This window comes from Salmo salar, chromosome 15, assembly GCF_965601325.2.
Source record: "Salmo salar chromosome 15, fSalSal1, whole genome shotgun sequence".
Lineage (NCBI taxonomy): Eukaryota > Metazoa > Chordata > Actinopteri > Salmoniformes > Salmonidae > Salmo > Salmo salar.
The window spans coordinates 91,397,581-91,424,892 of record NC_138305.1 but is presented as its reverse complement, the minus strand read 5'-3'; the positions used below and the strand labels follow the sequence as shown (position 1 = coordinate 91,424,892).

At 42.5% G+C, this 27,312-nt stretch overlaps 3 protein-coding genes across 3 annotated transcripts; 2 read left to right on the top strand and 1 right to left on the bottom strand.

Moving 5' to 3' along the window:
- The first annotated feature begins 314 nt into the window (after positions 1 to 314).
- Positions 315 to 17,330, top strand: LOC106572450 (double-strand-break repair protein rad21 homolog). Its single transcript, XM_082962157.1, has 15 exons — positions 315 to 809; positions 1,103 to 1,293; positions 1,618 to 1,747; positions 2,058 to 2,157; positions 4,331 to 4,434; positions 4,580 to 4,687; positions 4,822 to 4,926; positions 5,728 to 5,865; positions 6,093 to 6,322; positions 8,343 to 8,430; positions 8,593 to 8,741; positions 8,899 to 9,012; positions 9,581 to 9,658; positions 9,976 to 10,076; positions 16,651 to 17,330. Exons 2-15 carry the CDS (start codon positions 1,147 to 1,149, stop codon positions 16,727 to 16,729), a joined length of 1,671 nt encoding a protein of 556 aa, XP_082818283.1. The 5' UTR covers positions 315 to 809; positions 1,103 to 1,146; the 3' UTR covers positions 16,730 to 17,330.
- Positions 17,331 to 18,096: 766 nt separating this feature from the next.
- LOC106572448 (syntaphilin) lies at positions 18,097 to 22,788 on the top strand. Its single transcript, XM_014146638.3, has 5 exons — positions 18,097 to 18,239; positions 19,774 to 19,888; positions 20,092 to 20,226; positions 20,583 to 20,732; positions 21,026 to 22,788. Exons 2-5 carry the CDS (start codon positions 19,845 to 19,847, stop codon positions 22,293 to 22,295), a joined length of 1,599 nt encoding a protein of 532 aa, XP_014002113.3. The 5' UTR covers positions 18,097 to 18,239; positions 19,774 to 19,844; the 3' UTR covers positions 22,296 to 22,788.
- A 1,688-nt stretch (positions 22,789 to 24,476) lies between these two features.
- fkb1b (FK506-binding protein 1B) lies at positions 24,477 to 26,289 on the bottom strand. Its single transcript, NM_001141565.2, is given in 5 exon segments — positions 24,477 to 24,902; positions 25,089 to 25,264; positions 25,466 to 25,578; positions 26,070 to 26,117; positions 26,233 to 26,289. Coding segments are annotated over 4 exon segments (327 nt in total). The 5' UTR covers positions 26,270 to 26,289; the 3' UTR covers positions 24,477 to 24,902; positions 25,089 to 25,135.
- Positions 26,290 to 27,312: the final 1,023 nt, after the last annotated feature.

Sequence of the window (27,312 nt, the reverse complement as noted above, 5' to 3'; positions counted from 1 at the left end):
ATGTCAGTAGTAAGGGTTGTCCTGCTCACTTGACGGATGGCTTGGACTTCTTCAGATAATATTCTTTTTTAGGGGCTTATTTGAGTACCTCAGTGAGTCGTTAATGCTATTTCATTTGCTTTTAAGGTACTGAAATAGTAGTAGAGGGAGATATATTTCAATGAAGTCAAATTAAGAAACAATACAGTTTCTACGGCCTAGACGAGAACACTACTAAATAGGTATCATTATAAGTGACAGGAAACAGAAAGTCTAGGACTTACCGAGGCAAGAGAGTAACAGTGTCCCCAGCTGGTTATAACAGGAAGCACACTGGAGAGAATACGTTTAAATGAACATCACATGCCAAAACAATTATGGTTCAATTTAGCTAGTTACTGTAGTTAATCAATGAACTTCCTAAAACTTTGGATGTCATAATAAAATAGTTTGTATTCGTTTTAGGGTTGAGCAACTTCCAACTTTTTAGTTGGCGCTGGCATGCTCTAGCCCTCACACGCAATTTCGGGATAACGAAACATGATCTGTTCAAATTGACAAGTTTTACTTCAGAGATTACTTTTTTTATGGTTACAATCAAAACTGTTGCATAAAAACGTTTAAACCTCACGCATGTCACCCGGTTAGACTAAAACCACACGATGTAACTAAATTGGTAGCTATCACTTTGCTCGAGACAGGCTGCTCCACTCTCGTGCCATGTTGGTCCCAAATACGCGGGTAATGTGAGTTAATATTGTTAATCTCGCGCCATTACTAGTTTTTCAATCTGTCACCGCCTTCAAAACACTTATTTTGGATTTAAACGTGTGAGTATCAAATTATTCTATTTTATTTGGAAAAGGATGGTAAAATTATTTAGACATTTTACATTTCTCCATCTAGTTAGTATTAGGGACACATGTAAACGAAGGTAGCTAGCCAGGTCAGAGTTTAGCTCCAGTTGTCAACGACGCTTTCGATAACGAGGCTCGTTTTCATACCATGAGCTACAGTAACATTAGCTAGCTAATGCTTGTTAAACAAATATTTTGCAAGTGAATTGTACCGTATCCCATATAAAATGAACCACATGTATTGTATTATCAAACCAAACCCGCAGCAATATCAACAGTGAGGACCAGATAGACCACCAAGGCTTTGACCATGATGTTCTACACTCAGCTCTTCACTTCCAAACGCGGACCTCTGGCCAAAATCTGGCTAGCAGCTCATTGGGAGCGCAAAATCACCAGAACTCATGTGTTTGAATGCAATTTGGAGAGCACCATCAAACACATAATCTCCCCACAGGTAACAGTACACTTTGTTTTGTCTTCCAAAATATATAAACAGGGAGATAAAATGTATTTGCATCTGGCTGAGTTAGCTCACCATGTTATTTTTGTCTACAGTAACTTACTCCATTATCCAATGAATAATACCTTGTCTTTCAGGTTTCGTTTTCGTGTCATAGCTATATATGTCTCAAAGTATATGAAATAGTTTCTGATACAGCTCTCCACATACCTGTAGCCACACAATGAGCACATCATTTATAATCTATGATATAGCCCGATTTAGGCTTGCCCCTCTGTCTGTTTTTATGTCTCTGTGCTTGTGTGCAATCATCTCAAGACAAATATCGGCTTGCGGACTTTTGGCCACCTACTCCTGGGAGTAGTGAGGATATACTTCAGAAAAGCCAAATATCTGCTTGCTGACTGCAATGACGCTGTTGTCAAAATTAAAGTAGCCTTCAGACCAGGTTAGCCAAGCATCCTTTTTGCGTTGTCAATGTCAACATTTCAAGGTGCTGCAATCTAGAGCAAAATATACCATATTAGGGTCTGGTGCTTAGCCTTAAATGATAATATATATATTTAACAAAAAAATCATTTTTACTTTTTTTTACATAGTGCTGCAGCCAGTGCACAAGGTGGCACAGCAGCCCTCTTACATGCTTTGGGTAGAACCCTGCATTTTAAAGACAGGATCTCCATGTTATTCTGATAATTGGAAACATATATCAGTTGAAGTCTTGTATAAAATTATACATTTATTTCCGTCACCATTAGGACAGACTGACATGCCTGTTGAAGGACTGGAGGCCACACTTAAAGCCATCACGTTGATGGAGGATTTCACTGACTTCGATACCCAGCTACCAGACACAAAGTACTTTTGTTTTCCTTTCTCTCTCATTTAACTCACTCACATTCAAAACCAAAATGTATGCTCCAAATAGGCCCTACCCCAATAAGGCTAGTGTCAGTGTTTCAATTAGTGATGCACCGATATTACATTTTTGCCCGATACCGATATCTAATATTTTCCTTGCCAAAAAACCTGATACCGATATACATTTTCTTTTTAGCAGCCTTTTAAGCAATCTAGTACAGTTAAATAGTTAACACACACACATGGACGCAGCGGTCTAAGGCACTGCATCTCAGTGCAAGAGGCGTCACCACAGTCCCTGGTTCGAATCCAGACTTTATCATATCCTGCTGTGAATGGGAGTCCCATAGGGCGGCGCACAATTGGCCCAGCTTCATCCGGGTTTTGCCGGGGTAGGCTGTCATTGTAAATAAGAATTTGTTCTTAACTGACTTGCCTAGTTAAATAAAGGTTACACACACCACATTGACCAAAAAGTTATTTTGTTGCCATTTACGTATGTCCCCATTACCAGTAAAACATAATCAAAACCTATTTATTTCACTTACTTGCTGTGCTGTTTCGTTGTTAATTCGTTCAGCTGTTTCATTCTCAACCAGGATTTCTATGGAACGCCGTCTGGGTCTTTGCGTGTCAAATAACACTTGTTGACCAATCAGGACCTGAATATGATTGCACATCACATAATCATTTAACGCTTTCATACATTTTTTACATAGTTATTACACATTGATTACACTATCACCCGTATTTCATATGTCCCAACGATTCGTCAATACGTATGCTATGATGCTGGTTAAGTTGTCTCGCGCACCTACAGTGCTGGTCATAAAAAAAAACTAGCTCATGGATGCAAACAATGTTCTTCGCCAAAAACATAGCAAAACTACATAATCTGTTTCAGTAGCTATAGTTAGCTAGCTACCTATATAGCTAGGTGTCATCATCTAAAATAATCCTAATTTATAAAAGACAATTCTTATTTGATTAATGGTGGTCGGACCCATCAATGTGAAGCTAGCCACAATAAGGATTTGCCACAATAGTGGACTTTGCGGTTAGTCTTCAAAATAAAAGTATGGTATAATTCTACTATTTGTATTCCTTTGCATCACTGTCAATGACATACTTTTATTTTGAAGGAAAACCGCAAATTCCACTATTGTGCCTGATCCTTATTGTGGCTAGCTTCACAACACATAACCCGGTCAGCCTCACTAGCCAGATGAAGCTAGCTGGCTGCTTATAACGTTAGCTTTGGGCAACAAGGTTAAGTAGCTGGCTTGCTAAACTCAACAAAAAAAGGAATGTCCTCTCACTGTCAACTGCATTTATTTCCAGCAAACTTAACATGTGTAAATATTTGTATGAACATAACAAGATTCAACAACTGAGACATATACTGAACAAGTTCCACATACATGTGACTACAGAAATGGAATAATGTATCCCTGAACAAAGGGGTGGTCAAAATCAAAAGTAACAGTCAGTATCTGGTGTGGCCACCAGCTGCATTAATGCTGGTGGCCACAATAGTGGACTTTGCGGTTAGTTGTACAGCTTTGACAGTGCTACTGTATCTTTTTTGACACTCAAAAGACCCAAACGGCGTTCCATAATGACAGTTTGTCGTGAAGCTAATAGCAGTGATGCTATTACTGTGTAACTCCAATAGGGCAACGGGCAACATCTGAAAAATAGCGCACTTGGTATTGTGTACCGGTGCTCAACCAGTCGGCAAAAGCCAACATCACCCACGACAGAGAACAGTTGATTGTCAAGGGCAATGAATTCCATTATCTTGGCTTTAATGGACTTCGCCTTTGAGTTGTCTTGTTGAAAATGTCTTACTCTTTCGTAATAACTGCTCGACTTGTTGACTGATCGATCCACACAGCAGACATTGTGGGCTAGGTTAGGAATGCTTTTTTGCACGTGTAGCGCAAAATTTTACGTGGCGTCATTAGTACTTACTTTATATAGGTATGCACGTCAGCTTTGACATCAGTTTTGCACATCGGCTTTGAACTAGACATCGGCAGATATGTTCACCGATATATCGTGCATCCCTAGTTTCAATAGATCATGGGGGTGTGGAAGCTTCACGTAGCAGTATTTGTGATGTTTATATCGAAAAGTAATTTATTTTCTCTCCCCTCTCTGACCCTAGTGCCATAGGTGTTGTGGACCATTTTTCACTGAATCAGTGCCGAACAGAGGACATCACCCTCAAAGAGGATTTTGGAAATAGCTTTCTCACATTTGATGACTTTGGTAAGGGTTAGGGTTGCTACTCTACAGTGCCTGCCTGTGTCTCTTTCAATGTTATTTTCCTTCTCACCATAGGCCACCTTTCTCTCCTTCACTCACATTGCTGTCAGTAACTTACTCTGATTTACTCTGTGTCTAATATTTGTAGGTGATGAGACCCAGTCTCACCAAGGGGGCATGTTAGATGTGAGTTTCCTAAGCCTGGCCCAGCACGGAGATGCTTTTGGCGACGAGGACAAAGGCATTGACATCTTGGGTAATGTCCCGACCTGGATTTTTAGCAGCAGATTCACTTGAAGATAACATATCTGTTGCAAATCTGAACACATCAAGAATCTTTCAAAGGCAAACCTATGCAATGTCTCAAACCCTTTTCCAAATCCTGAATAGACTTCATGGCCAGTTCCAGTGAGAATGCTTTTTTGACGGACCTTTTCCCAGCCGAACCACAAAATGTGATGCCAGAGATTGCTCCCACAAACATTAACCAAGAAGGTAATTTTTTGTGTTTATTTTGGTAGTCTTTTAGGAAACTTTATACCCTGTCTAAATATTCAGTGTAATTGTAGATTGGTATGAAGGCGTCTACATCTGTATGAGACTACCAAAGACAGTACAGTATGAAGATAAGCAGAAACTGCTTCTCCAATAGATATCCCCGGTAGCGCTTGTAGGCGATGTAATGGCGATGTTGGCTAGCTAAGCTCATGTGCAGAAACACGTCACCGGGTCTAACAATCGGCTTGCGCCGTACTGCGCGAGAAAACGTGTCAGTTTGCTACTTTAACGAGGTTGGAGTAATAACGTTTTCAACTACTTAAGACATTGGCTCTAATCTAGGTTGTGGCTTTTTGAGTTGGAGGAAAATTTACAACTAAGGAATAATTTTTCACTTCGCTCATTGACTTCTCAAACCCCAGCCTGGTCTGCTTGGTCTGTTTCACCAGCGTTCCCGGAGGTGTTCCCAGAAGTCTCACGATGTTGCGTCTCTGGGTTTAGAATCTCTGTGGTTATACTTTGTTCAAGCATTGCAGCACCCTCTCTCACAGCAAGAGGCAACGCATACTGGAAAATTATAATTTCATTATTCATGTGCTAATTCCACTTTGCTGTAAAATTTGCAGGGAGTAAATTGGATTTTTCCGTTGTTTAAACTTTTCCCAAAATTGGGTGCTTTATCATTATTACGTTATACAGTGAAATATGAATCCATTGTATTCTGTCCGTGTCTACTTTATGTTATCACAATAGTAGACTGAGACAGAATGCCCTTCATTCCACAACCCTGCATTGCAGGTCGTCCAGACTCTCCTACATCTGTACCCATGGAGGAGGATCGCCCTGTCCTGAATGAGACAACCCCTGTCCTGAATGAGACGACTCTGTTGGTCAATGAGGAGGAGGGCTTCGCTCTGGAGCCTGTCGCTGTGACCCGTAAATATTTACCTGCCTAACAAGCAACATCTTGACACCACAACAAGGCCATTCTCCAAAGCACACTTACTGTCCCTCAAACACAATTATCTAACTGGACACAACCTATATCATATATCAAAGCCATAAGTAACACATTACCTTCTTAATTATCTGTGGTGGAAACTCCGAAGTGTGAAAAGCACAGGTAAGGTAAGCCATTGGAGTTAAACCTTGTTTGTCCTTAGCGACCTTAAAGAGGAAGAAGGGGAAGAGGAGAAGGAGACTGGTGGTGGACCAGGCCAAGGAGCTGTCCAACCAGGCCGTCAGGGAGCAGCTCACTGACTATTCAGATCTCACTGCCCCACTGGACTTAGCCCCACCCACCCACCAACTCATGCAATGGAAAGAGAGTGGTGGGGTGGACAGGCTCTTCAGTCACCTCTGTGCCCCTGTCATTCATCCACACCTTCAACAGGTAAGCAGGGTGTGAAATCAACATATGTCCCATCATAGGTTGATATATTTACCTTTAATCAAATTGGTTGCAAACACATATTTAGCAGCTTGCATTCATAGCTCCAACAGTGCAGTAATTGTCACGCTTGTCGTCGGTAGAAATGGACCAAAACGCAGCAGGTATGTGTATGCTCATCTTGTTTTTTAATAAATACAAAATGAACACCAAAATAACAAAGAACGAACGACAAAAACCAGTCTGGTAAGGCACAAGGCTAAACACAGAATAATCACCCACAAATAACAAACACAAACACACCCTCATATATGGGACTCTCAATCAAAGGCAGATAGACAACACCTGCCTTCAACTGAGAGTCCCAACCCCAATTAACCAAACATAGAAACAGACATACTAGACAAAATCATAGAATACCTGAAAACCAAACAGTGCCCAAAAAACTCCGGAATACTTAAACCAAATGCCCCTTCAACAAAACACACCACCCCGAACCACATAAAACGAATACCCTCTGCCACGTCCTGACCAAACTACAATACCAATTAACCTTATACTGGTCAGGACGTGACAGTAATATCTAACAATACACAACAATATACACACATCTAAAAAGTAAAAGAATGGAATTAAGAAATATATAAATATTAAGACGATTAAAAAATCTGATCTTTGTCCCCATGTGCAGTTGCAAACCGTAGTCTGGCTTTTTTATGGCGGTTTTGGAGCAGTGGCTTCTTCTTTGTTGAGCGGCCTTTCAGGTTATGTCGATATAGGACTCGTTTTACTGTGGATATAGATACTTTTGTACCTGTTTCCTCCAGCATCTTCACAAGGTTCTTTGCTGTTGTTCTGGAATTGATTTGCACTTTTCGCACCAAAGTACGTTCATTTCTAGGAGACAGAACGCGTCTCCTTCCTGAGCGGTATGACGGTTGTGTGGTCCCATGGTGTTTATACTTGCGTACTGTTGTTTGTACAGATGAACGTGGTACCTTCAGGCATTTGAAAATTGCTCCCAAGCATGAACCAGACTTGTGGAGGTCTACAATTTTTTTTCTGAGGTCTTGGCTGATTTATTTTGATTTTCCCATGATGTCAAGCAAAGAGGCACTGAGTTTGAAGGTAGGCCTTGAAATACATCCACAAGTACACCTCCAATTGACTCAAATTATGTCAATTAGCCTATCAGAAGCTTCTAAAGCCATGACATAATTTTCTGTACTTTTCCAATTAGTAGGTTTCAGTTTCTGTACTTTTCCAAGTAGGCACAGTCAACTTACTGTATGTAAACTTCTGACCCACTGGTATTGTGATACAGTGAATTTTAAGTGAAATAATGTGTCTGTAAACAATTATTGGAAAAATTACTTGTGTCATGCACAAAGTTGATGTCCTAACCGACTTGCCAAAACTATAGTTTGTTAACAAGACATTTGTGGGAGTGGTTGAAAAACTAGTTTTAATGACTCCAACCTAAGTGTATGTGAAGTTCCGACTTCAACTGTATGGAGTGGGTAAAACAGTATGTAAACATTATAAAGTAACCAGTGTTCCATGACTATGTACATAGGGCAGCAGCCTCTAAGGTGAAGGGTAGAGTAACCCGGTGGTAGCCTGCTAGTGACAGCGACTAAAGTTCAGGGCAGGGTACTAGGCGAACGCCGGCTAGTGGTGACTATTTAACAGTCTGATGACCTTGAGGTAGAAGCTTTTTTTCAGTCTCGGTCCCAGCTTTGATGCACCTGTACTGACCTCACCTTCTGGATAGTAACGGGGTGAACAGGCTGTGGCTCGGGTGGCTGAGGTCCCTGATGATCTTCTTGGCCTTCCTATGTCATGTGTTACACTAAAAAAGTACAAGTTTAGCTTAAGAATGTTGTTCCACTTAAGTCAAGCCTTCAATATATAAATGTTGGATTCCATACTTAAGTGAGGAAATTGAGTTCACATCTGTAACCAGTGATGTATAGCAGCAGTGCATTTTGTTTCAACAACTGCCCCCATTCTGCCTCTGCAGCTCTATTCCAGTGATGTGTTTCGGGGGGAAACAGATCGAGTGGGCAATGAAGATGACCGTGAAGAGATGAGACAGGAGAGACATGAGGGTAGGAGGTCATATTCACACAGAGCAACACCATGTTATAGAAATGATCGTCTGAGAATACAAGTCACTACATTTCATGAAATTGGGAGAATTGAATTTCACATTACCTTTGAACTGTTATGTTTCCTATTTGGGTTTATTAATTTTATATGTGTGTATACAGTGGAAAGCGATGTGAGCGACCTGCCCAGTGAGCTCAGTGTCCTGCATGAGACTATGGATCCTGAGAGAATGGGACACAATGTGGAGCTCACTCCTCTGCACCACCATGGGACTGACAACCCACCTGAGGACGTCTGGGACGAAGTACATGTAAAGAGTTCAACATGAACACCAGATATGCTTTTTTCACCATTAAAAAGTGTTTATATAACCTTTTTTCAACCAGGTTTTCCCATTGTCTATAACTTTTTCTGACAACATTCCTTGTTCCCCCTTTCTCCTTTTCTCTCTTTTTCTTGTCTCTCAGGATGAGAGTAGATTTGAGGTTTCTCACCCTGAGCTTCCTTCGGAGGATTCCATGCATGTTCATCCTTCTGGAATGGAGAGGGAAACTCCATCGAATGTGACACGGAACACACAGGTTCATTCACATGCATTGAATACACACACAGAAATACACACATACACGCACGCTTACACACAGAAAAGCACAAACGGGGCCTCCTGATTGGTGTAGCGTTCTAAGGCGTTACTACAGACCCGGGTTCGATCCCTGGCTGTGTCACAGCCAGCCGTGACCGGGAGACCCATGAGGCGGCGCACAATTGGCCCAGCGGTGTCCGGGTTATGGGAGGGTTTGGCCGGCCGGGATTTCCTTGTCCCATCACGCTCTAGCGACTCCTTGTGGTGGGCCGGGCGCCTGCAAGCTGACCTCGGTTGCCAGCTGGACAGTGTTTCCTCTGACACATTGGTGCAGCTGTCCTCTGGGTGAAGCGAACAGTGTGTCAAGAAGCAGTGCGGCTTGGCAGGGTCGTGTTTCGGAGGACGCATGGCTCTCGACCTTCGCCTCTCTGGAGTCTGTAGGGGAGTTACAGTGATGGGACAATACTGTAACTACCAATTGGATATCATGAAAAATGGGTAAAAAAAATGGTGTGGTGTGATGTACTACGGTACACTCTGTAATGTGTTGTTATACCAAACTACAGTCTATGGTGGACAGCCAGGATGACTTTGAGGAGAGGAGGATGACCAGCCGAGCACAGAAACTACTAAACGCTCTCAAAGTAAGAACTCAGTACCCCTATGCAGCAGGGCATCCATTCTTACCCTTTGTCAGCTTGCTAGCTTGATTACAATCAGACCCAGAAATCCACCAAGTCACAGATGACGGATTTAAAAGACTAAAGGGCATGATTAGGGAACAGTCGGTGGAAATGAAATGGCTGCAATGTGTGATTGTGTGTTGTGTTATAACAAACTGGGATGGGATTTTCCCTGCTTTTCTGACATTTATCCTTTATATAATCAATCCGTAACTGACCTATCCCCTATAAACAAAATTCAGATTTTTCTATGTTGTTCTGATGACATCCCTAAACAGATTCAGAGCAGCAGAAGCAACACCATGTTCAGCCTGCAGACGCTGTGTGAGAGGAACAGTCGCTCCCAGACCTCGGCTACCTTCTTTTGCCTCCTGGTGCTTGTTACGGATACAAGTGTGTATCCTGTGTGTTTCTTTTCTCTCCTTCTCCCCATCACAGGTGACAATCATCAGTCCCCAATCAGAAGACACCTGTTCCTTCTCCCTCAACCAATCACAGTCCCTTTCCCTTGGTTTAAAAACCCAGTCAGTTGTTTTCTCCCAGAGCTCATTTTTATCTCGCGAGCTCATTCTCACTCTGTGATCAATCTTTGTGCTCATTCGCTCTTGTGTCCAATCTCTATCTCCCCGTGTCTCTCTCTCTCTGTATTGATCTCTTTTGTTTTTGCAAACTACATGTCACATTTGTCCGGTAATCCTGTGAGTATTGTTTTGTTATTTGACTGTTTGTTTGTTTGGTGGGAAAAGGGGGTACCAAGACAAGTCGCCCATGGGCATACATTACCCGTAGGAATACTGTGTCTAAGTACCATAGTTAGAACTGGGCGGACCACCCACTGTATTTTTGGTTAGTTAGCTAGCTGTTGTTGAAATAGGCTAGTCTAGCTTAGGGGTGGTTTTGGATTATTGTTTCGTTGCTTGGGTCCAGCTCAGCCCCTTTTCCCACACCCCTTTACCGTGTGTTTAAAATAAACCTTTTGAGTTTGACGGTAGATTTCAGTTGTCTGTGGTTTTTGGTTCTCACTGTTACATGTCACGATTATAATTTGCATGATTTATGTTACGGGTCTCGTATCCATCCCCCCTAGACCGCTGGGCCAAAGAGGTTCGTAACATAAGTGGGGACTCATCCAGGATCTGTCATTACTGACGCCCATACCGCTCATGCAGATTGTTATTGTGTGGTTAGTCAGTGTTGAGCGTCATAAGCATTAGTGTTTGCTATTTGTTGGCTTTTGTGTTTGGTAGTAGTTCAAGATGGCTACTTTTGAGTTGAAATCCTTTTTGGATAACCCTTTGTGGGAGGTGTTTAATAAATGTCGTAAAATTGATTTAATGACCTTGGCAGAACATTATTCATTGTCTATTTCTCACAATTTAGTTAAGGCGGAGGTTAAGAAACTAGTGTTAAATGTATTGTTGAAAGAGCAGGTGCTTGTGTTACCGCTGCCTGAGCCTACTACCCCTGTAGGGGATGTTGCTGCTCCTGTAAGCCCGTCGGTGTCTGAGACCGAAGGCGAGGCTAAAGCTCCAGCTACATTGCCCCGTTTTGATCCACTCTCCCCACTGTCAACTGGTGATGCCAGAAGGGATGTCCGTTCTATACAGTTTCAACTGGAGGCAGAAGAGAGAGCCCAAATTAGGCGAGAAAATCTCCAGTTAGAAATGTGTAAACTTGAGGCAGAAAAAGAAAGAGAACAGCGGCAGTTGGAAATCTGTAAAATAGAGGCTGAAAAAGAAAGAGAACAGCGGCAGATGGATTTCAAAATGCGCCAAATGGAACTGGAAGCAGAGACAGCGAGGCTAGCCTTCGTTCCTACTGTGCCTGTTAGTGAGTCGTCCTCACCAGCTGTAGCTTCCAACACGTTTGACATTAGTAGGCAGATTGCCTTAGTACCTTTGTTTAGAGAGTCAGAGGTTGACTCCTATTTTTGTGTGTTTGAACGTATAGCTGTAGCCTTGAAATGGCCTGAAGAAGTATGGTGTTTATTGCTACAATGTAAATTAACTGGTAAAGCCCAAGAGGTTTTATCAGCGCTACCTCTGGAAGATAGTTTGAACTATGAAGTGGTCAAAGCTACCGTTCTTCGCGCTTATGAGCTTGTGCCTGAGGCATACCGACAGAGATTTAGGTCTCATAGAAAGTCTTCTAATAAGACTTATGTGGAGTTTGCTAGAGACAAGGGAAATCTGTTTGATAAATGGCATGCTGCTAGTAAGGTAACTGATTTCAACTCTCTCCGGGAGTTAATTTTGTTGGAAGAGTTTAAAAATTGTTTACCCGAACGCATTGTAGTATACCTAAATGAACAGAAAGTATCCTCCCTGTCAGAAGCGTCTGTGTTGGCAGACGAGTTTGTGTTGACGCACAAGAGTGTGTTTTCGGCTCATACTGAGAGTAGAGCTACTGAGTTGCCTACTTTTAGTCCTGGTCGGCCCGCAGTATATCAAGCACGCCAGAAAAATGAGCGTCCCTGTTTCTATTGTCATAAAGTGGGACATATGATTAATGATTGCTTCCTACTAAAACGCAAACAAGGGATGCCTATTCGTGCAAAGCCGCCGACAGGTGTTGGGCTAATTCGTACTGTTGTGAGGTCTGAAACGAAACCAGTGCCTCAGGGTAAATGTAGTTTGAAAGTCTCAGTACCCGACCGCAGTTACGAACCGTTCATTTTCGAGGGGTTTGTGTCCATAGCGAATGACGAAGCATCTCAGCGTCCTGTTAAAATCCTTAGAGATACTGGTGCGGCACAGTCATTTATATTGTCTGATGTGTTGCCCTTATCCGACAATACATACTGTGGTTCCAGTGTGTTAGTTCAGGGTATTGAAATGGGTTTTGTCCCAGTGCCATTGCACTTTGTGAATGTACACTCTGAGTTGATCAGTGGAATATTCAGAGTGGGGGTACGTCCTATGTTGCCAGTAAAAGGTGTGACCTTTATAATGGGTAACGATATTGCTGGAGGAAAGGTAGTACCCGTATTGGAAGTGTTGGATAAAAGTGACCACTCTCTCTCCAATGAGTTGGCACAGAGTTATCCCCATGTGTTCCCCGCTTGTGCTGTCACTCGTGCTCAGGCAAGACAAGTGGGTGACGTGATAGATTTGTCGAACACTGTTCTGTTCAAAGAAGATGATCAAGAGGATGGGTTGTGTACTACCTCTGCGAAGCTGATCACCTCTGACAAACAGACAAGGGAAGAATCGAAGTATGTTGAACTTATTGCTGAGGCAATACAGTTACCAGTCACTCGTGAGCAGCTGATTGCTAACCAGAAGGTTGACAACAAGCTTGCTAAATGTTTTTCTAGTGTTGTCTCATTGGAAGAGGTAAAGAAGAAGAATGTGGCTTACTTTCTTGATGGTAATCTCCTCATGCGTAAATGGACATCCCATGGTGGCGCGGAGGGAGATTGGAATGCTGTTTACCAAATAGTGATTCCTACAGCCTTTCGACACAATGTGTTATCCCTTGCTCATGATCACCAGTGGTCTGGACACTTAGGGATCACGAAGACTTATGATCGGATCCTTCGACATTTCTTTTGGCCAGGTTTAAAACAAGATGTGGCTCAGTTCTGTCGGACATGTCACACATGTCAGGTTACAGGAAAACCAAATCAGGTTATTCCTCCTGCTCCTCTTTGTCCTATACCTGTCATAGGTGAACCATTTGAACATGTGGTGGTTGATTGTGTTGGACCGTTACCGAAGACAAAATCGGGTAACCAGTTTCTGTTAACGATAATGTGTATGGCAACAAGATACCCCGAAGCCATTCCTCTGAGAAGGATTACAGCTCCAGTGGTGAGTAAAGCCTTAATTAAGTTCTTCACGACATTCGGGTTACCTAAGGTGGTACAAACTGATCAAGGTACAAATTTCCTGTCAAAGCTCTTCAAGCAGGTGTTAAAATCCTTGTCAGTTGCGCACCGTGTATCAAGCGCATATCACCCAGAGTCTCAGGGTGCGCTTGAACGATGGCATCAGACACTGAAGTCTATGCTACGTAAATATTGTTTGGAATCTGAGAAAGATTGGGATGAGGGAGTTCCTCTAGTTTTGTTTGCTGCTCGTGAAACTGTACAGGAGTCCCTAGGGTTCAGCCCAGCTGAACTAGTGTTTGGTCACACAGTGAGAGGACCAATGAAAGTCCTTAAAGAACAGTTTTTGTCCCAAGAGTTGTGTACGGAAGAAGAGAATGTGTTGGACTACGTTAGTCGCTTTCGTGAGCGCCTACACCAAGCCTGTGCTCTCGCTAAGGAAGCTCTGTCTTCCTCACAAACAAGTATGAAAAGACACTATGATAAACAGGCTGTTTCTCGTCCACTACAGCCAGGTGACCAAGTGCTGGTGTTATTGCCTGTTCCAGGATCTTCACTGTCAGCTCGTTTCTCTGGTCCTTATTTGATTGAAAAGAAGTTAAGTGAAACTGATTATGTGCTTCAAACTCCTGATAGAAAACGGCAATCTCGTGTGTGCCACATTAACATGTTGAAAGCATACCAAACCCGACCCATCACCCAGGTAGATGGTTCAACCACAGCGGAAGTTACTGCTATTTCTGCTGCTTCTACGGCTATGATAGTGGACTGTCATATTGATGATGTTGATGGAGATGGATTGGAGTTGCGCAATACTCAGCAGCAGTGTGTTAGATTGCCCAACTCAGAAATGCTGATGTCTCTCCAGTCAGGTCTGGTTCACTTAACGGAAGGACAGGCCGACGATATTGTGAGGCTACTCCACAGTTTTCCATGTCTCTTTAATGACGTTCCTACTCGCACAAATGTGTTGGAACATGACATTAATGTTGGAAATGCTGCCCCTATCAAGCAACACCCATATCGTGTCAATGCTTCTAAGAGGAAGATAATGAGGGATGAAGTGAAATATTTGTTGGAAAATGACCTGGCCACGCCAAGTTCAAGCCCTTGGAGTTCTCCTTGCATTCTGGTTCCTAAACCTGATGGTACGTCCAGGTTATGTACGGATTATCGAAAGGTAAATTCTGTCACATTGCCAGATTCTTTCCCGTTACCCAGACTGGACGACTGTATTGACACTGTTGGTGCTGCTACTTATGTAACTAAGTTGGACCTCTTAAAAGGTTACTGGCAGGTTCCGTTAACTTCACGTGCTTCTGAGATTTCTGCCTTTGTTACCCCAGACAACTTCCTACAATACTCTGTCATGGCTTTTGGGATGCGAAATGCACCAGCCACTTTTCAACGACTGGTTAACACCGTATTAGCTGGCGTTCCTAATTGTAGTGCATATCTAGATGATCTAGTGATTTATTCATCTGAGTGGACAGATCATGTTAACTCTCTAAGGGTAGTATGTGAACGTTTGGCCGCTGCTTCTTTAACCCTGAACTTGGCAAAGTGCGAGTTTGGGAAGGCCACTGTTACCTATCTCGGCAAAGAGGTAGGCCATGGACAGGTGCGCCCTGTTGATGCTAAGGTCTTGGCTATCACTGCATTCCCTGCGCCTACCACCAGACGAGAGCTACGCCGCTTTTTGGGGATGGTTGGCTACTACCGTAGCTTCTGTAAAAACTTCTCTGCGGTAGTTGCTCCATTGACCGATTTGCTCAGTCCGGCAAGATCGTTTGTGTGGTCCCCGGACTGTAAGGTAGCTTTTGAAACTGCTAAAGCACTATTATGTAATACCCCTGTACTTGCAGCTCCGTATTTTGAAAAACCATTTAAACTTGAGGTAGATGCTAGTGCCAGAGGTGCTGGTGCTGTTCTACTTCAGCAGGACAAGAGTGGACTGGATCATCCGGTGTGTTATTTCTCCAGAAAATTTAACAAATGTCAGACAAACTATGCCACCATCGAGCAAGAAGCTCTAGCGTTGTTGTTAGCTCTGCAATATTTTGAGGTGTACATAGGGTCTAGTGCCCTACCTGTGACTGTATATACGGACCATAACCCCTTAGTGTTTCTCCACCGTATGTACAACCAGAACCAGCGCCTTATGCGTTGGGCTCTTATTGTACAAAATTATAATTTGGAGATTTGCCACAAAAAGGGTTCTGAAAATATGTTAGCAGATGCTTTGTCTCGTGTGTAATAATTTTTGTATGTTTCGGAAGATTGACTTTGATTTTGTGAGTATTCATTGTAGATACTTTTGTATAAACTGTGTACATACTTTTAGTCGCAATCCCCCCTGGGGGTTGCTCTTTTAAGGGTGGGAGTGTTACGGATACAAGTGTGTATCCTGTGTGTTTCTTTTCTCTCCTTCTCCCCATCACAGGTGACAATCATCAGTCCCCAATCAGAAGACACCTGTTCCTTCTCCCTCAACCAATCACAGTCCCTTTCCCTTGGTTTAAAAACCCAGTCAGTTGTTTTCTCCCAGAGCTCATTTTTATCTCGCGAGCTCATTCTCACTCTGTGATCAATCTTTGTGCTCATTCGCTCTTGTGTCCAATCTCTATCTCCCCGTGTCTCTCTCTCTCTGTATTGATCTCTTTTGTTTTTGCAAACTACATGTCACATTTGTCCGGTAATCCTGTGAGTATTGTTTTGTTATTTGACTGTTTGTTTGTTTGGTGGGAAAAGGGGGTACCAAGACAAGTCGCCCATGGGCATACATTACCCGTAGGAATACTGTGTCTAAGTACCATAGTTAGAACTGGGCGGACCACCCACTGTATTTTTGGTTAGTTAGCTAGCTGTTGTTGAAATAGGCTAGTCTAGCTTAGGGGTGGTTTTGGATTATTGTTTCGTTGCTTGGGTCCAGCTCAGCCCCTTTTCCCACACCCCTTTACCGTGTGTTTAAAATAAACCTTTTGAGTTTGACGGTAGATTTCAGTTGTCTGTGGTTTTTGGTTCTCACTGTTACATGTCACGATTATAATTTGCATGATTTATGTTACGGGTCTCGTATCCATCCCCCCTAGACCGCTGGGCCAAAGAGGTTCGTAACAGTGCTGAAGAAACAGCAGGCCCTGGACCTGCACCAGAGTGAGCCTTACGCTGACATTATAGCCACACCTGGACTCAGGTTCTAAGAGGCGAAGACGCCTGCTAATTGTGCCTTGTTCATAGACTCACTGTTATCTGTCAACAACTGCACAAAACTCTAGCGGTCTAGACACCCTCATCATACGTGGACCTTAGGAGGGTAGCATCTCATAACATGGACACTAATTAAGAACTGATTACACCAATAAATATTATTTGGATAATATTTATCAAACTGGGTTGTGATATCCAGCACTATTGAGATAGTTATGTCACCTCTATGTATCTCCCAGGACCCAGACCCAAGTCACTCCCTTTGTGAGAAAGCAGGGCCTGCTACAAGACATAATTTGGACAGGGTTAACATCTGATTTGTCTCATTGGGTCAGAGTAAAGGTTTTGGAATGTTCTGTTGTTGTTTTGTACAGGAGCTTTAGGTTTACTTTACTTGTTTGAATAAGATGGTTGTGTTATTGTTCATTATGCCGACAGACTAGGATTTGTTAGATTTACCAATTTCAGTAATTTAATAAGGGTAGTTTTAGTTCAGTGTTTTTAATTAAGCAATTGTTTTTATTCTTAATGATCTGTAAGTATAACAGTGAATCTTATTCAATGAAATGTATGAGCAGCCTTCAATGTTTGTAAAGTATGTATATAAAGTCTCAATTAAAAGAAGTGCAAGTTCACCATAGAAGGATGTTGAGCTAATACTTTTAAGTCATGAGGATACAATGGCAAGGATTTTAATGAATCTATTTCAAAATTACACATCTACATACAACACTATTGCCCTGGCCTGATACATTTTTGGTTCCAAACACCCATGCCCTTTGTAAATAAACATGTTGGCAAGATACTACCATCAGACCATCCCCAGATGGTCTGATGGTGTTAGATCATTTTGAATGATGCGCCATGATTCATTGTGTCTTTAAGAGAATCCGATGCATTGTACGTAACTACCAAAATATCTTCGTATGTTCTCGGACGTGTGCGAAGCTAGCCACAATAAGGATTAGCCACAATCGTGGAATTTGTGGTTCACCTTCAAAATAAAAGGCTGATACCCCATTTCATGGACTGAAGAGCCATAGGTAAGGCTGTACACTGCAATATGAATGTTCATTACTTACAATAGGCTGAGTATTGAGGTGATTTCCCACATTTAAAGTTCCTTAGTATGAGCTATGACGCTATTTGTGTAAACTTCAGAATTGTAATCCTTGGATGTCACTGAGTATTTTTAATTATTGTCTTGTTGAATTTATATAATAACATTCCGACCTTGTTTAGCATTATCTAGTGCAATTATTGCATGATTCCACTATTGTTATTAGTTTGAATCACAATGGGGACCTTTTATTTTGAAGGCGAACAGCAAATTCTGCTATTGTGGCTAGTTTCACACAGGTGGCTCCCGGCATGGACTCTCATCAGCAGCACGGTAACCATCTACATGACACTGGTGACGGTTCTCAGGCATCTATACACAAGTCCAGCGGGGACATTTTCTACTCCACGATGTAGGAATATTTATCGGCCTGCGCAAAAATGGTAAATGTTGGGAATCATATAATCTTGTTAGTGTACTGCTATGTCAGAGATCACAGAGTCAGGTAATCGCTGCATCAGAAAGGAGGCTGGTGTATTGAATCCCAGTAGCCTATGTAGGGCACAGCCAGGGCTAAATTCGTTTGTCACCTATTTCTGCCTCGTCCCGAAGATTCCAAACGTTGGATGGAATGTTTGGGTTCACCGGAAAGTGATGTTGGCTGGTAGGATTTTGCTTTTAGATTTGCACTGGCATATAATCTATGGTATAGTAGTTGTTTTCTATAATGTCAATGTCTCGTAGTGACGCACGGAGATGCAACTGATATTTTTTGTGCTAATGGCTTTCTGCGTCTTGTCCATCAACAGCGCACGCCGTCTATAGGAAAATAAGACATTGATTAAAATATTGCCAATTGTAGTGGCAATATTCAGTTTGTTCATGAGCGAAAAACCTGTACAGCGCTCCTTGCCCTTCTGCATTGTACAGATGACGTAAAGCACCGTGCTCAACCTTATTCAGTAATTTCACAGAAACCGAGGTAGGTGGCATTAATGTGAATCAAATTGTCAGCCAACATTAAACCTTATTTCCGTTAATTCACCCTCATCCTACAACCCAGTTATGCCGTCTGATGCTGCTCACAATTACATAAGAAGTACATTGCTTGACCCACCACCTGTTGTGCAGTGGCTCTATATTATCCACTGTAGGGTAGGCCTAGTTGTGATCCCTGGCTCTGCCATGCTTTCCTGTATTGATCAATTGTACTGTGTCCTCAAATGTCCCATTGGCACAGTGACAGTAGACAAACATTTCACATGGCATATCATAGACATACCATGTCTTTGTATCTCTGAGCTGCTTTGTGCTCAGCAGGGATTTTCTCTTTGATCATACTTTTTTGCTCTATTATTGTTTGAGCTAGGCTGCTCAGCTCAGTCAGCCACAGATGTGCTGATGCGGCAATCCTGTTTGCACAACACTTTTTAAAATCTGTTTCTGTACCAACTGGTCTGGTTTTGTTATGTTATTTGTTATTTTTGGCTCTTGGTTCATTGGATTTTGCCTGTGTATATTATGATTTTGGTTTATTCCCGGCTGTCTGTGGTTACCAGGGATGGGTTGTGCAGCAGTGAGATGGGCAATGGACTCACAGAATGCCCTGTCTCTGTCCTGATCTGTTCTGTGAAAGGCTTCTTTATCTGTTGAAGGGCTCCTGATGGCCAGACTGGTTTACACATCAATGGGCTCCTAACATGCAGGGCAGTCAGGGCCACAACAAACAGTAGGCCTACAACACATCCCCTCCCCCCAACAAAATACTTTATTATCTTATGATGAATGTGTTTTTTTAATACACAGCTTGAGACCATAACATAGGATTATGTCCTTGCCCAGGGATAAAAAGTGGTATCTGGTGGGTAGAGGAAACATCCACAAAATGGATTGCTTTTCTATGTTTGTTTTTAATGGATTATCTCCTGTCTACATCCATTCTGTTTTCTCTATCTTTGTACATTATGTATTGTACAGTCCAACTGTAAGCCATCTTCCTAGACTTCATCTTGGAGCCAGCAGCAGAGCGATAGTGGTGGTCCACACCCATGTCACTCCCTCCCAGTCGGAAGCCCTCTGCAGGTCAGCGCAGGTACTGCTGCTGCCTTCTCTCACTATTGTCTTTTTTAGCTGTGTGATGATCCCAAGTGATGATGTATGAAAATGTTAGGGTAATATAGTAGCACATGTATAGTGAGTGAGTTTTTGGAAGCAATCCATTGATTTTGTTCATGTTTGTGACTGAAGATAAGAGTCTCATCAATGTGTAACATTAACATAGCCTCTCTGTTACAGGCGGTCAGTGGCTACTAGCAGTGGGCGCCATTCCCATAGCAATGCCTCCAATACCAACACTTACCCCACCAACACTTACCCTGGCAGGGCTAGTGAGGGCAGTCCTACAGCACGGACATACCCTGGCACACCCAGGTAAGACACAGCATCTGTACATCATATGCAAGACACAAGCAAACATTGTTTTGTTTTAGGAACTTTTTTTTTTAGGTTGAGCCCAAAATATCATGCAATAAAAAGGATTCAGAAGAATACCAAGCAAATGTTTCCAGAAAAAGGTGCAGCATCTGCCTTGCAATAAAAGGGGGGGGGGAAGCATTTAATGTAGTCTTGAGATGTATAATTTATTTTAAAAACCGAAAGACCCCACTGATATCTTTTAGCCTCTTCCTCGGCCTCTGTTATGATGGCAGTTTTTATCTCATGATTGATCTCTGATGCATAACTGGTAATCACTATACACTCTCCTTCAAACCCCTATGCAAACCCAGGTGTCAGGCGAAGCACACCACCTGCAGTGATAACCATGGGATCCGTCCCCCCACACCAGAGCAGTACCTCACACCCCTGCAGCAGAAGGAGGTGTGTATCAGACACCTGCGAGCCAGGCTAAGGGAGAATGTTGAGATACTGCAGCACAGGTGAGTCCGGAGGGATGCGTTGTGACACAAGCAGAATGTTCCTGATCAATGTGATACTTCAGATCTAATGGCCAATAGAAGTGTCTCATTCACAACCCAGCTCTTGGGTTGCATGTAACCACGCTATGACTACAAAAATAGCAACATCAATAACGGTCTTCCATTTCACTACAGAAACTGGGATTGTATCTCAGACTTCTCATGCCTCTCAAGGCAAACCACACATTGATTACTTTTCCTTGGGAAGCCCTCATATTCTCAAACCCCTCCCTCTCTCTCCTCTTCTCTCTCAGGGACAGTGAGATAACTGAGATGAGGACCCAGCTGTGTCGGATGCAAGAGGACTGGATAGAGGAGGAGTGTCATCGTGTGGAGGCCCAGCTTGCTCTAAAGGAGGCGCGCAGGGAGATTCAGCACCTACATGAGGTCGTGGAGACAGTACGATCAAATCTCGGCACCCCAGAAAAATCCCCCCACAACCAAAAGCCATACCTTTCACCGCAGGGACCCAGACCTGTCAAGTCCCGCTCCTGTGGTTGCTCCCCAGCCAGCACTCTGAACCGCAGCACCACCTACACCCGGCTGAGCAGTGAGGGCCTGCATCTGGGCCTGCATCTGGACCGCAATGGAAATGTCCCAGGACCTGACCTGCGTGCAGCGGCACGGGCAGAAGGGGGACGGACCCACCTGCTCCTGGAAGCAGCCCTTCTGTCAGAACAAAACCCAGCCGGCTCCTCCCGTGGCCCCTTCTCCTCCACCATGCCACACTCCTCCACCTACGAGAGACTCTACGGCGGGGGGGCTGTCCTGCCCGTCTCCCACTCCTGCCATTCCCTAGGTAACAGCTGCAGGTGCAGCGGACACACCTACCTCCCGCATCACCACCTCTTCCTGCACCTCCCCCAGGAGGAGCCCCCGGCTGCAATGGCAGCGGCTGCTGCCCCCGTGACAGATGTGAAACCGGAGGTCCGATCCCAGGCCTGCAGCCCCACCATGACCTGGGTCTCAGAGGAAGGAGGGGGAGAAGAGCTAAGCATCATCTCCCTGGCAACAACCGACATCACCACAGCCTACTCTGAACAACAACCGTTCTTGTCTTCCTCCCCTCCTCCCCAGCTCTCCTACAACCTACAACCGCTGCCTCCAGATGGCCCAGTGGAGATGACAATAATGCCAACAGTGGCCCAAACCTGCCAGCCCAAGCCTGTGTCATTGTATTCACCAGAGAGGCAAGGGAGCGTGACAGTGGTGGAGGAGGAAAAGAAGGAGGAGGCTGTTGAAGTTGAAGGTGAAATCGTTGTGGAAGGGGAAGAGGGGGAGGAGGGGGCTCCCCAGCGGAACTTCTGGAGTCGATACTTCCTGGTGGACCTGTTGGCGGTGGCCATGCCGGTAGTGCCGACAGTGGCCTGGCTGTGCCATGGTGCCCCGCGGGAGGTCATGCCTGTCTACCACATTGGCTCTCTGCTACGGGGTTGCTGCGCTGTGGCCCTTCACTCTCTGCGACGCAGGGGATGTGGTCGGGGCCTTGACCCCACAAGCATGAATGGGGCGACCAATATCTGACAACTTTACTCTTTAGCAACCATGCAACCCCAACCTCTTATGAGCTACAGCCACAACGGCAATTATACAGACTTTGATTTGGACTTAAACTCCTATTGCTTTTTATTCTACACCCACCACGTCTGATTTGAGGATGAACTTGAGATTTACATGATCCGATTGTATTGCAGTTGACCTTTGTGAATTTTGTTTATTGGTTACAGCAGACAGGAATTAGGCTAATTGTATAGTTCAAGCCTGTTTCTGTTAGATTTGTAATCATGCCTTGCTATCAAAGAAAATCTAATGCAATAGTGATTTGATGGGGAATGCATGAGCCTGCTTAAATGGACTTTTTGACACTGGTCTACAGTGTCTCCCATTACTGTACAACTGTACATTGCATGTAACCCTGAGAAATGTTCAGCCTTTTGCCATTACCTCACTTTAAACAGACTTGCTACATTTGAACCTTGAAGACTTTGATGTATGCTCCATAAATCTTCTAGTGTTGTCTTTGAAATTGGTGTGAATATGGTTCATCTTGTTAGAAACATCAGCAACATTTTAGTTTAGTTTCTAGAGCTAAGTGAATGAGGGACCTGAGTAGGAGTTCTAGTTGAATGTCTTTGAATTCTTTATTTTCTCAAGAAAATAGAGGATAGAAAAATACACGTCTTTGCACAACGAGAGATAGAGAATCTATTACATTTCAGGGATCCAAAGTGTATCTTCTGGTTTCATTCATTTTATTTATAGTCCAAGGATAAGATAAACATTCTGAATAAGACTAGCATTGTCACTATCCATGCAAATGCTGAATGCCAGTGCAAGTCATAAAACATGCCAGCTAGGTATTTATTGTTAAGGCATATATAGCATTTACTAAATTTCACAATTTACAATATTAAGAATATGATCAATAGTTAGCCTAGATATTTGTTTCAAACATTGGACACTTTTGGGACTATACTGCACTACTTGAAGATTGTAGTGGCTTTGCATGTCATCAAACATTAACCATGCCAGTCTTCTTTTGAGCCACATTGTGCCGCTAATGCTACATTGACAATTATTCAAATTCAGTGGTCAAAATCAATGAGAAAAAGCAATGATGAAATGTCTTTACTTGGGTTGGTAAATTGCACAAAAAGCTGTAGAATGCAAAGTGTAAATAGCTCTGGATGTATTTCCTCTTCCCTTTGAAAATAAACTGAAAGTTGCCTTTGTCTGTGTCATCTATTGAAGTGTGCTCTGAGAGAATTAGAGACGCATTAGAGATGCCTGGGAATCAATGAGAAATAAAAATACATTCAGTCTCTTTTTGAAGTTGATAGAACATCCTGTCAAAAGCTCTTAGGGATGAGGAACAATTGTTTTCAACCAATGTGGTGAGCGTTGACTCATTGTGTTTGGGGAAATTTTATTTTACAGATGCATAGCTTGCTGAACAAGTTCCTTCAAATCTGGTTTTAGCACTTTACTAATCCTTCTCTGAAAACAAAATCATGCAACTTCACAAATCTTATGGAATAGTACTGTGAATATTTTGCCCAAAACATAAGGGTCTCTATTTTGCATTCCCTTGTGATTACTAATGGTGTTCAAACATGCCCTCAGCACTTCTCAGAGCATCACTAGAAATAATTGGTATACAGTTGTCAGATACTGTGCAGCATTAAATCAATGATACAAGGAAAATTTAAGAAATCCGACCAAACTATCCTAGTTTAGAGAACAAGGTCAAGCCTACTGGGGGATAAAGGGTGATCATTTTATTGAAACATACCATAGAAAATTCACCCATTTTGCTGCTTGAGAGGATAACTACACCTGCCAGCATGTGAGTTCTGCACTATAATGACCATCTTCAATTACACATGTAATATTTGGCCTTACCAAGTGTGTGCCACGCTTGTCCGTCTATTCAGTGTTTACAGAAAGTTGACGTTACTGGGAAAAATATATATTAACCAAATCATTATTTTTATTTTTTTTTAAAATGAAAATTCCAACCAAAAAACGATTTAGTTATTTGTTTCGTTAGTCCATTGTTGGTAGTCCCAAAATATTTTGAATGTCAGCAATCATACCAGCAGTATTTCTGTATTTTGAAATCTTGATAGCTGACTTGGAAACTATTTTACGTGGTTTTCATTTCAGTGAACTTCTGCAATAGAATTACATTAATCCAATCCATTTGGGGAAAGTCATTTATTCATAATTATTCTCAATTATCATGTCCACAATAACACATTTTCTGAAAAGCAAGGCCACTCAGAGCCACAAGAATGAGATCAAATTGAATATTTGTATAATGATACTTTATCCAAAATTGTGTCAGTACCTACCCCTGATGGCAGGTATGACTTACAAATTTCACAACAAAAAAGACCATAAAAACATACATAACAATAAAATGACATCTGAACGGTATGGCCTATGACTTGTTAGGGTGTTCTACTACAAGATATATCAAGAATAAGGTATTTTAAGCAAGTGACACATTTGAATGGAAATGGAAAGGAGAGTGAAGTGGTGAAGCTATAGATGTGAGTCTTTTACAGGAGTCAAGTGCATTTATCTTCCTTTTGCCTTTTCGTCCATGTTCCCGAGATAGGAGTCAACCTGTAGAAGGGGACATGGATGCAATTCTGTGGTTAACAGAACAGACATGACAGAGGGGATTATGGGAGATGAGCACCAAAGCTTGTTAAACACACCAATGAGCACTTAAGCTCATACAACTGTAATGTACTCCAACAATGTAGTAGTGCAATTTGAACAGGCTTTTTGTCTGCAGAATTGTCTCACCCTGAAAATCTGAGTGGAATTAAACATGTAGTAAGTGCACACAAACATCACTCCAGGCCCATCAGCTCCACGTCGAAGATGAGGGTAGAGTTGGGTGGGATGATACCAGGGTGCCCTTTGCTGCCATAGGCAAAGTCCGGCGTGCAGGTCAGAGTTGCCCTCTGGCCCACACTCATCTGTGGGGAAGGTGAAACAAAAAGAGAGGTCATAGTATTATCGTCGAGACACCTCTAATATAACCCTATAATGGCTCGTGTCCTTGCAAACCACACACAAGCCAATTTTTCGATTTTCTAAATTATTTAAACAAGTGGTGCAATCGTACTAGAGAATAATGGGGATATCTAATGCAAACACACCCAGGAGACCCTTCTTACCTGGCCAACCCCCTCCTCCCAGCCACGGATCACCTCCTGCTTGCCAATCTTGAACTTGAAAGGCTTGCCTCTGTCCCGGGAAGAGTCAAACTTGGTTCCATCAGTCAGTGAACCTGCGATAGGATTGAGAGAAGATAAACGTTAGTTATACTTGCCGAGTTAAATAAAATAAAATACAGCCGTGTACCTAAATTACATTCTGTCCCCTCCCAAATTGCTAGCTAGCATCCATGGATTCAAATATTTAATTACAGTCCCCTGGACAAACATTATCGGCTACTGGCTAACTAATTTGCTAAAGATACATTCATCTTAATTAAATTCATTCTCACCGATTTGAGAAAACTGTCAATTAGCTAGCTAGCAAGTAGTAGTACGGCAACTAGCTACAAACGTTAGCCTAGCTAGGGTGTAACGTTACAACTACTTTAACCATAGAAAAATAACTTTTATTAGCTAAGCAAATCGTCTAACTAATTGTTAGTTATGATAGATATCCGTTTGTCAGATTACACACATTATATAGATAACATTTACTTTGTTGCCGACGTAAGTGGATAACTGACAATAGCTAGCTAAGCTAGTGGCTAGCTTGCTGACTCACCGACATAATGCACAACGCATGTCTGTCCTTTTTTGGGAAATGTCTGTCCTAAAAGATGGAAGAAATTGAAAGAATTAGCTATGTACTGTGTTAACGACTTAATATTTTGAATTTAGCAAAATCCTCTTGACTAATTTAATCATATTTACTGTTTTTTCCTTACCATCACCCGGGGTTATGGTCTCGATTTCTACTCCCATTTTACTCTCCGACGCACTACAATGCAAACGGAAACTGGAAGTCAAGCTCATTGAATTCAAGAAAGGGGGAGGGCAATATAAAATGGCCAATACCAGTTATATGATGAGAATTAGTGTATGCCTACTTGGTCATATTTTAGTCGCATCTACATTGATGTAGTGTCATTTTTTAAGGGAGATGATGATAACATAAAAATAACAACTGGTTGACAATCAAACATTTCTAGAAAAATACAATAATTAAAGTTGACGTCATTAACCACGGTTGCAATCTAGTTATGCGAGTAGTCATACCATATTTAAAAAAATAAAATAAGACTACCGTGATGGCAACATGACGTTTCGATACAATGTGCCTACAGATAACTTGTTCGTTCGACATCTTTGTGTCGGTAAAATGTATTATGAAAGAAAAGGCGGTGGAAACGCCTTTATGCGCAAATATTGATACAATAACCATCATATTAAAGTAAACTTGGAGTCACGCGATGATATCATAGATAGAACAGATAGCCCACCGGATGTATAAGTGTGAAGCATCCGGTTGGCGCTTCTACTCACTACCAAATATGGTGATGAGGAAGCTCTGTGGCCGGCAGTGGGAGAAGATGGAGCAATATGGATTTCTGCCGACATTTTCTCAACGATTAAACATTTGATCTCAATACCGTTCTGTTCCCAAAACTATAATATGTTACGAACAGAGTGGACTAAGTTTTGTAGATTTTACACTTTGCCGAAGTAAAAAAAAAAAAAAAAAAAAAAGACGACGTTTAGGGGTGCAAAGGCGAATTGAGTTATTGCACACGTGCACTTCAAAGAGTAGGCGTTACAGAACGGAAATATGCAAACATCTTGCTAGCTAGTGCTTGGCTCTATCCCACTCCTTGCTTGTCCTGCCCACTATGCCTCATTTGTTCCCATTAGAAACGACAGGATAAGGTCTATCTTGGGTTAGTTATTAAAAATATTGTATGATATGGCGAGTGGTCCTCCAACTACAACTTGGGAAACAGTGCAGTTTCTTTGGTATAATGGCGGTT

What these genes read in the sequence shown, in the direction of transcription:
- LOC106572450 (XM_082962157.1), top strand. Translation starts at nt 1,147, where the DNA reads ATGATGTTCTACACTCAGCTCTTCACTTCCAAACGCGGACCTCTGGCC. An exon ending in ACCCAGCTACCAGACACAAA is followed by an intron (nt 2,158 to 4,330) that starts GTACTTTTGTTT and finishes CTCTGACCCTAG; the next exon opens with TGCCATAGGTGTTGTGGACC. An exon ending in GAGACAGGAGAGACATGAGG is followed by an intron (nt 8,431 to 8,592) that starts GTAGGAGGTCAT and finishes GTGTGTATACAG; the next exon opens with TGGAAAGCGATGTGAGCGAC.
- LOC106572448 (XM_014146638.3), top strand. Translation starts at nt 19,845, where the DNA reads ATGTCACTCCCTCCCAGTCGGAAGCCCTCTGCAGGTCAGCGCAG. An exon ending in CCCTCTGCAGGTCAGCGCAG is followed by an intron (nt 19,889 to 20,091) that starts GTACTGCTGCTG and finishes TCTCTGTTACAG; the next exon opens with GCGGTCAGTGGCTACTAGCA. An exon ending in GTTGAGATACTGCAGCACAG is followed by an intron (nt 20,733 to 21,025) that starts GTGAGTCCGGAG and finishes CTTCTCTCTCAG; the next exon opens with GGACAGTGAGATAACTGAGA.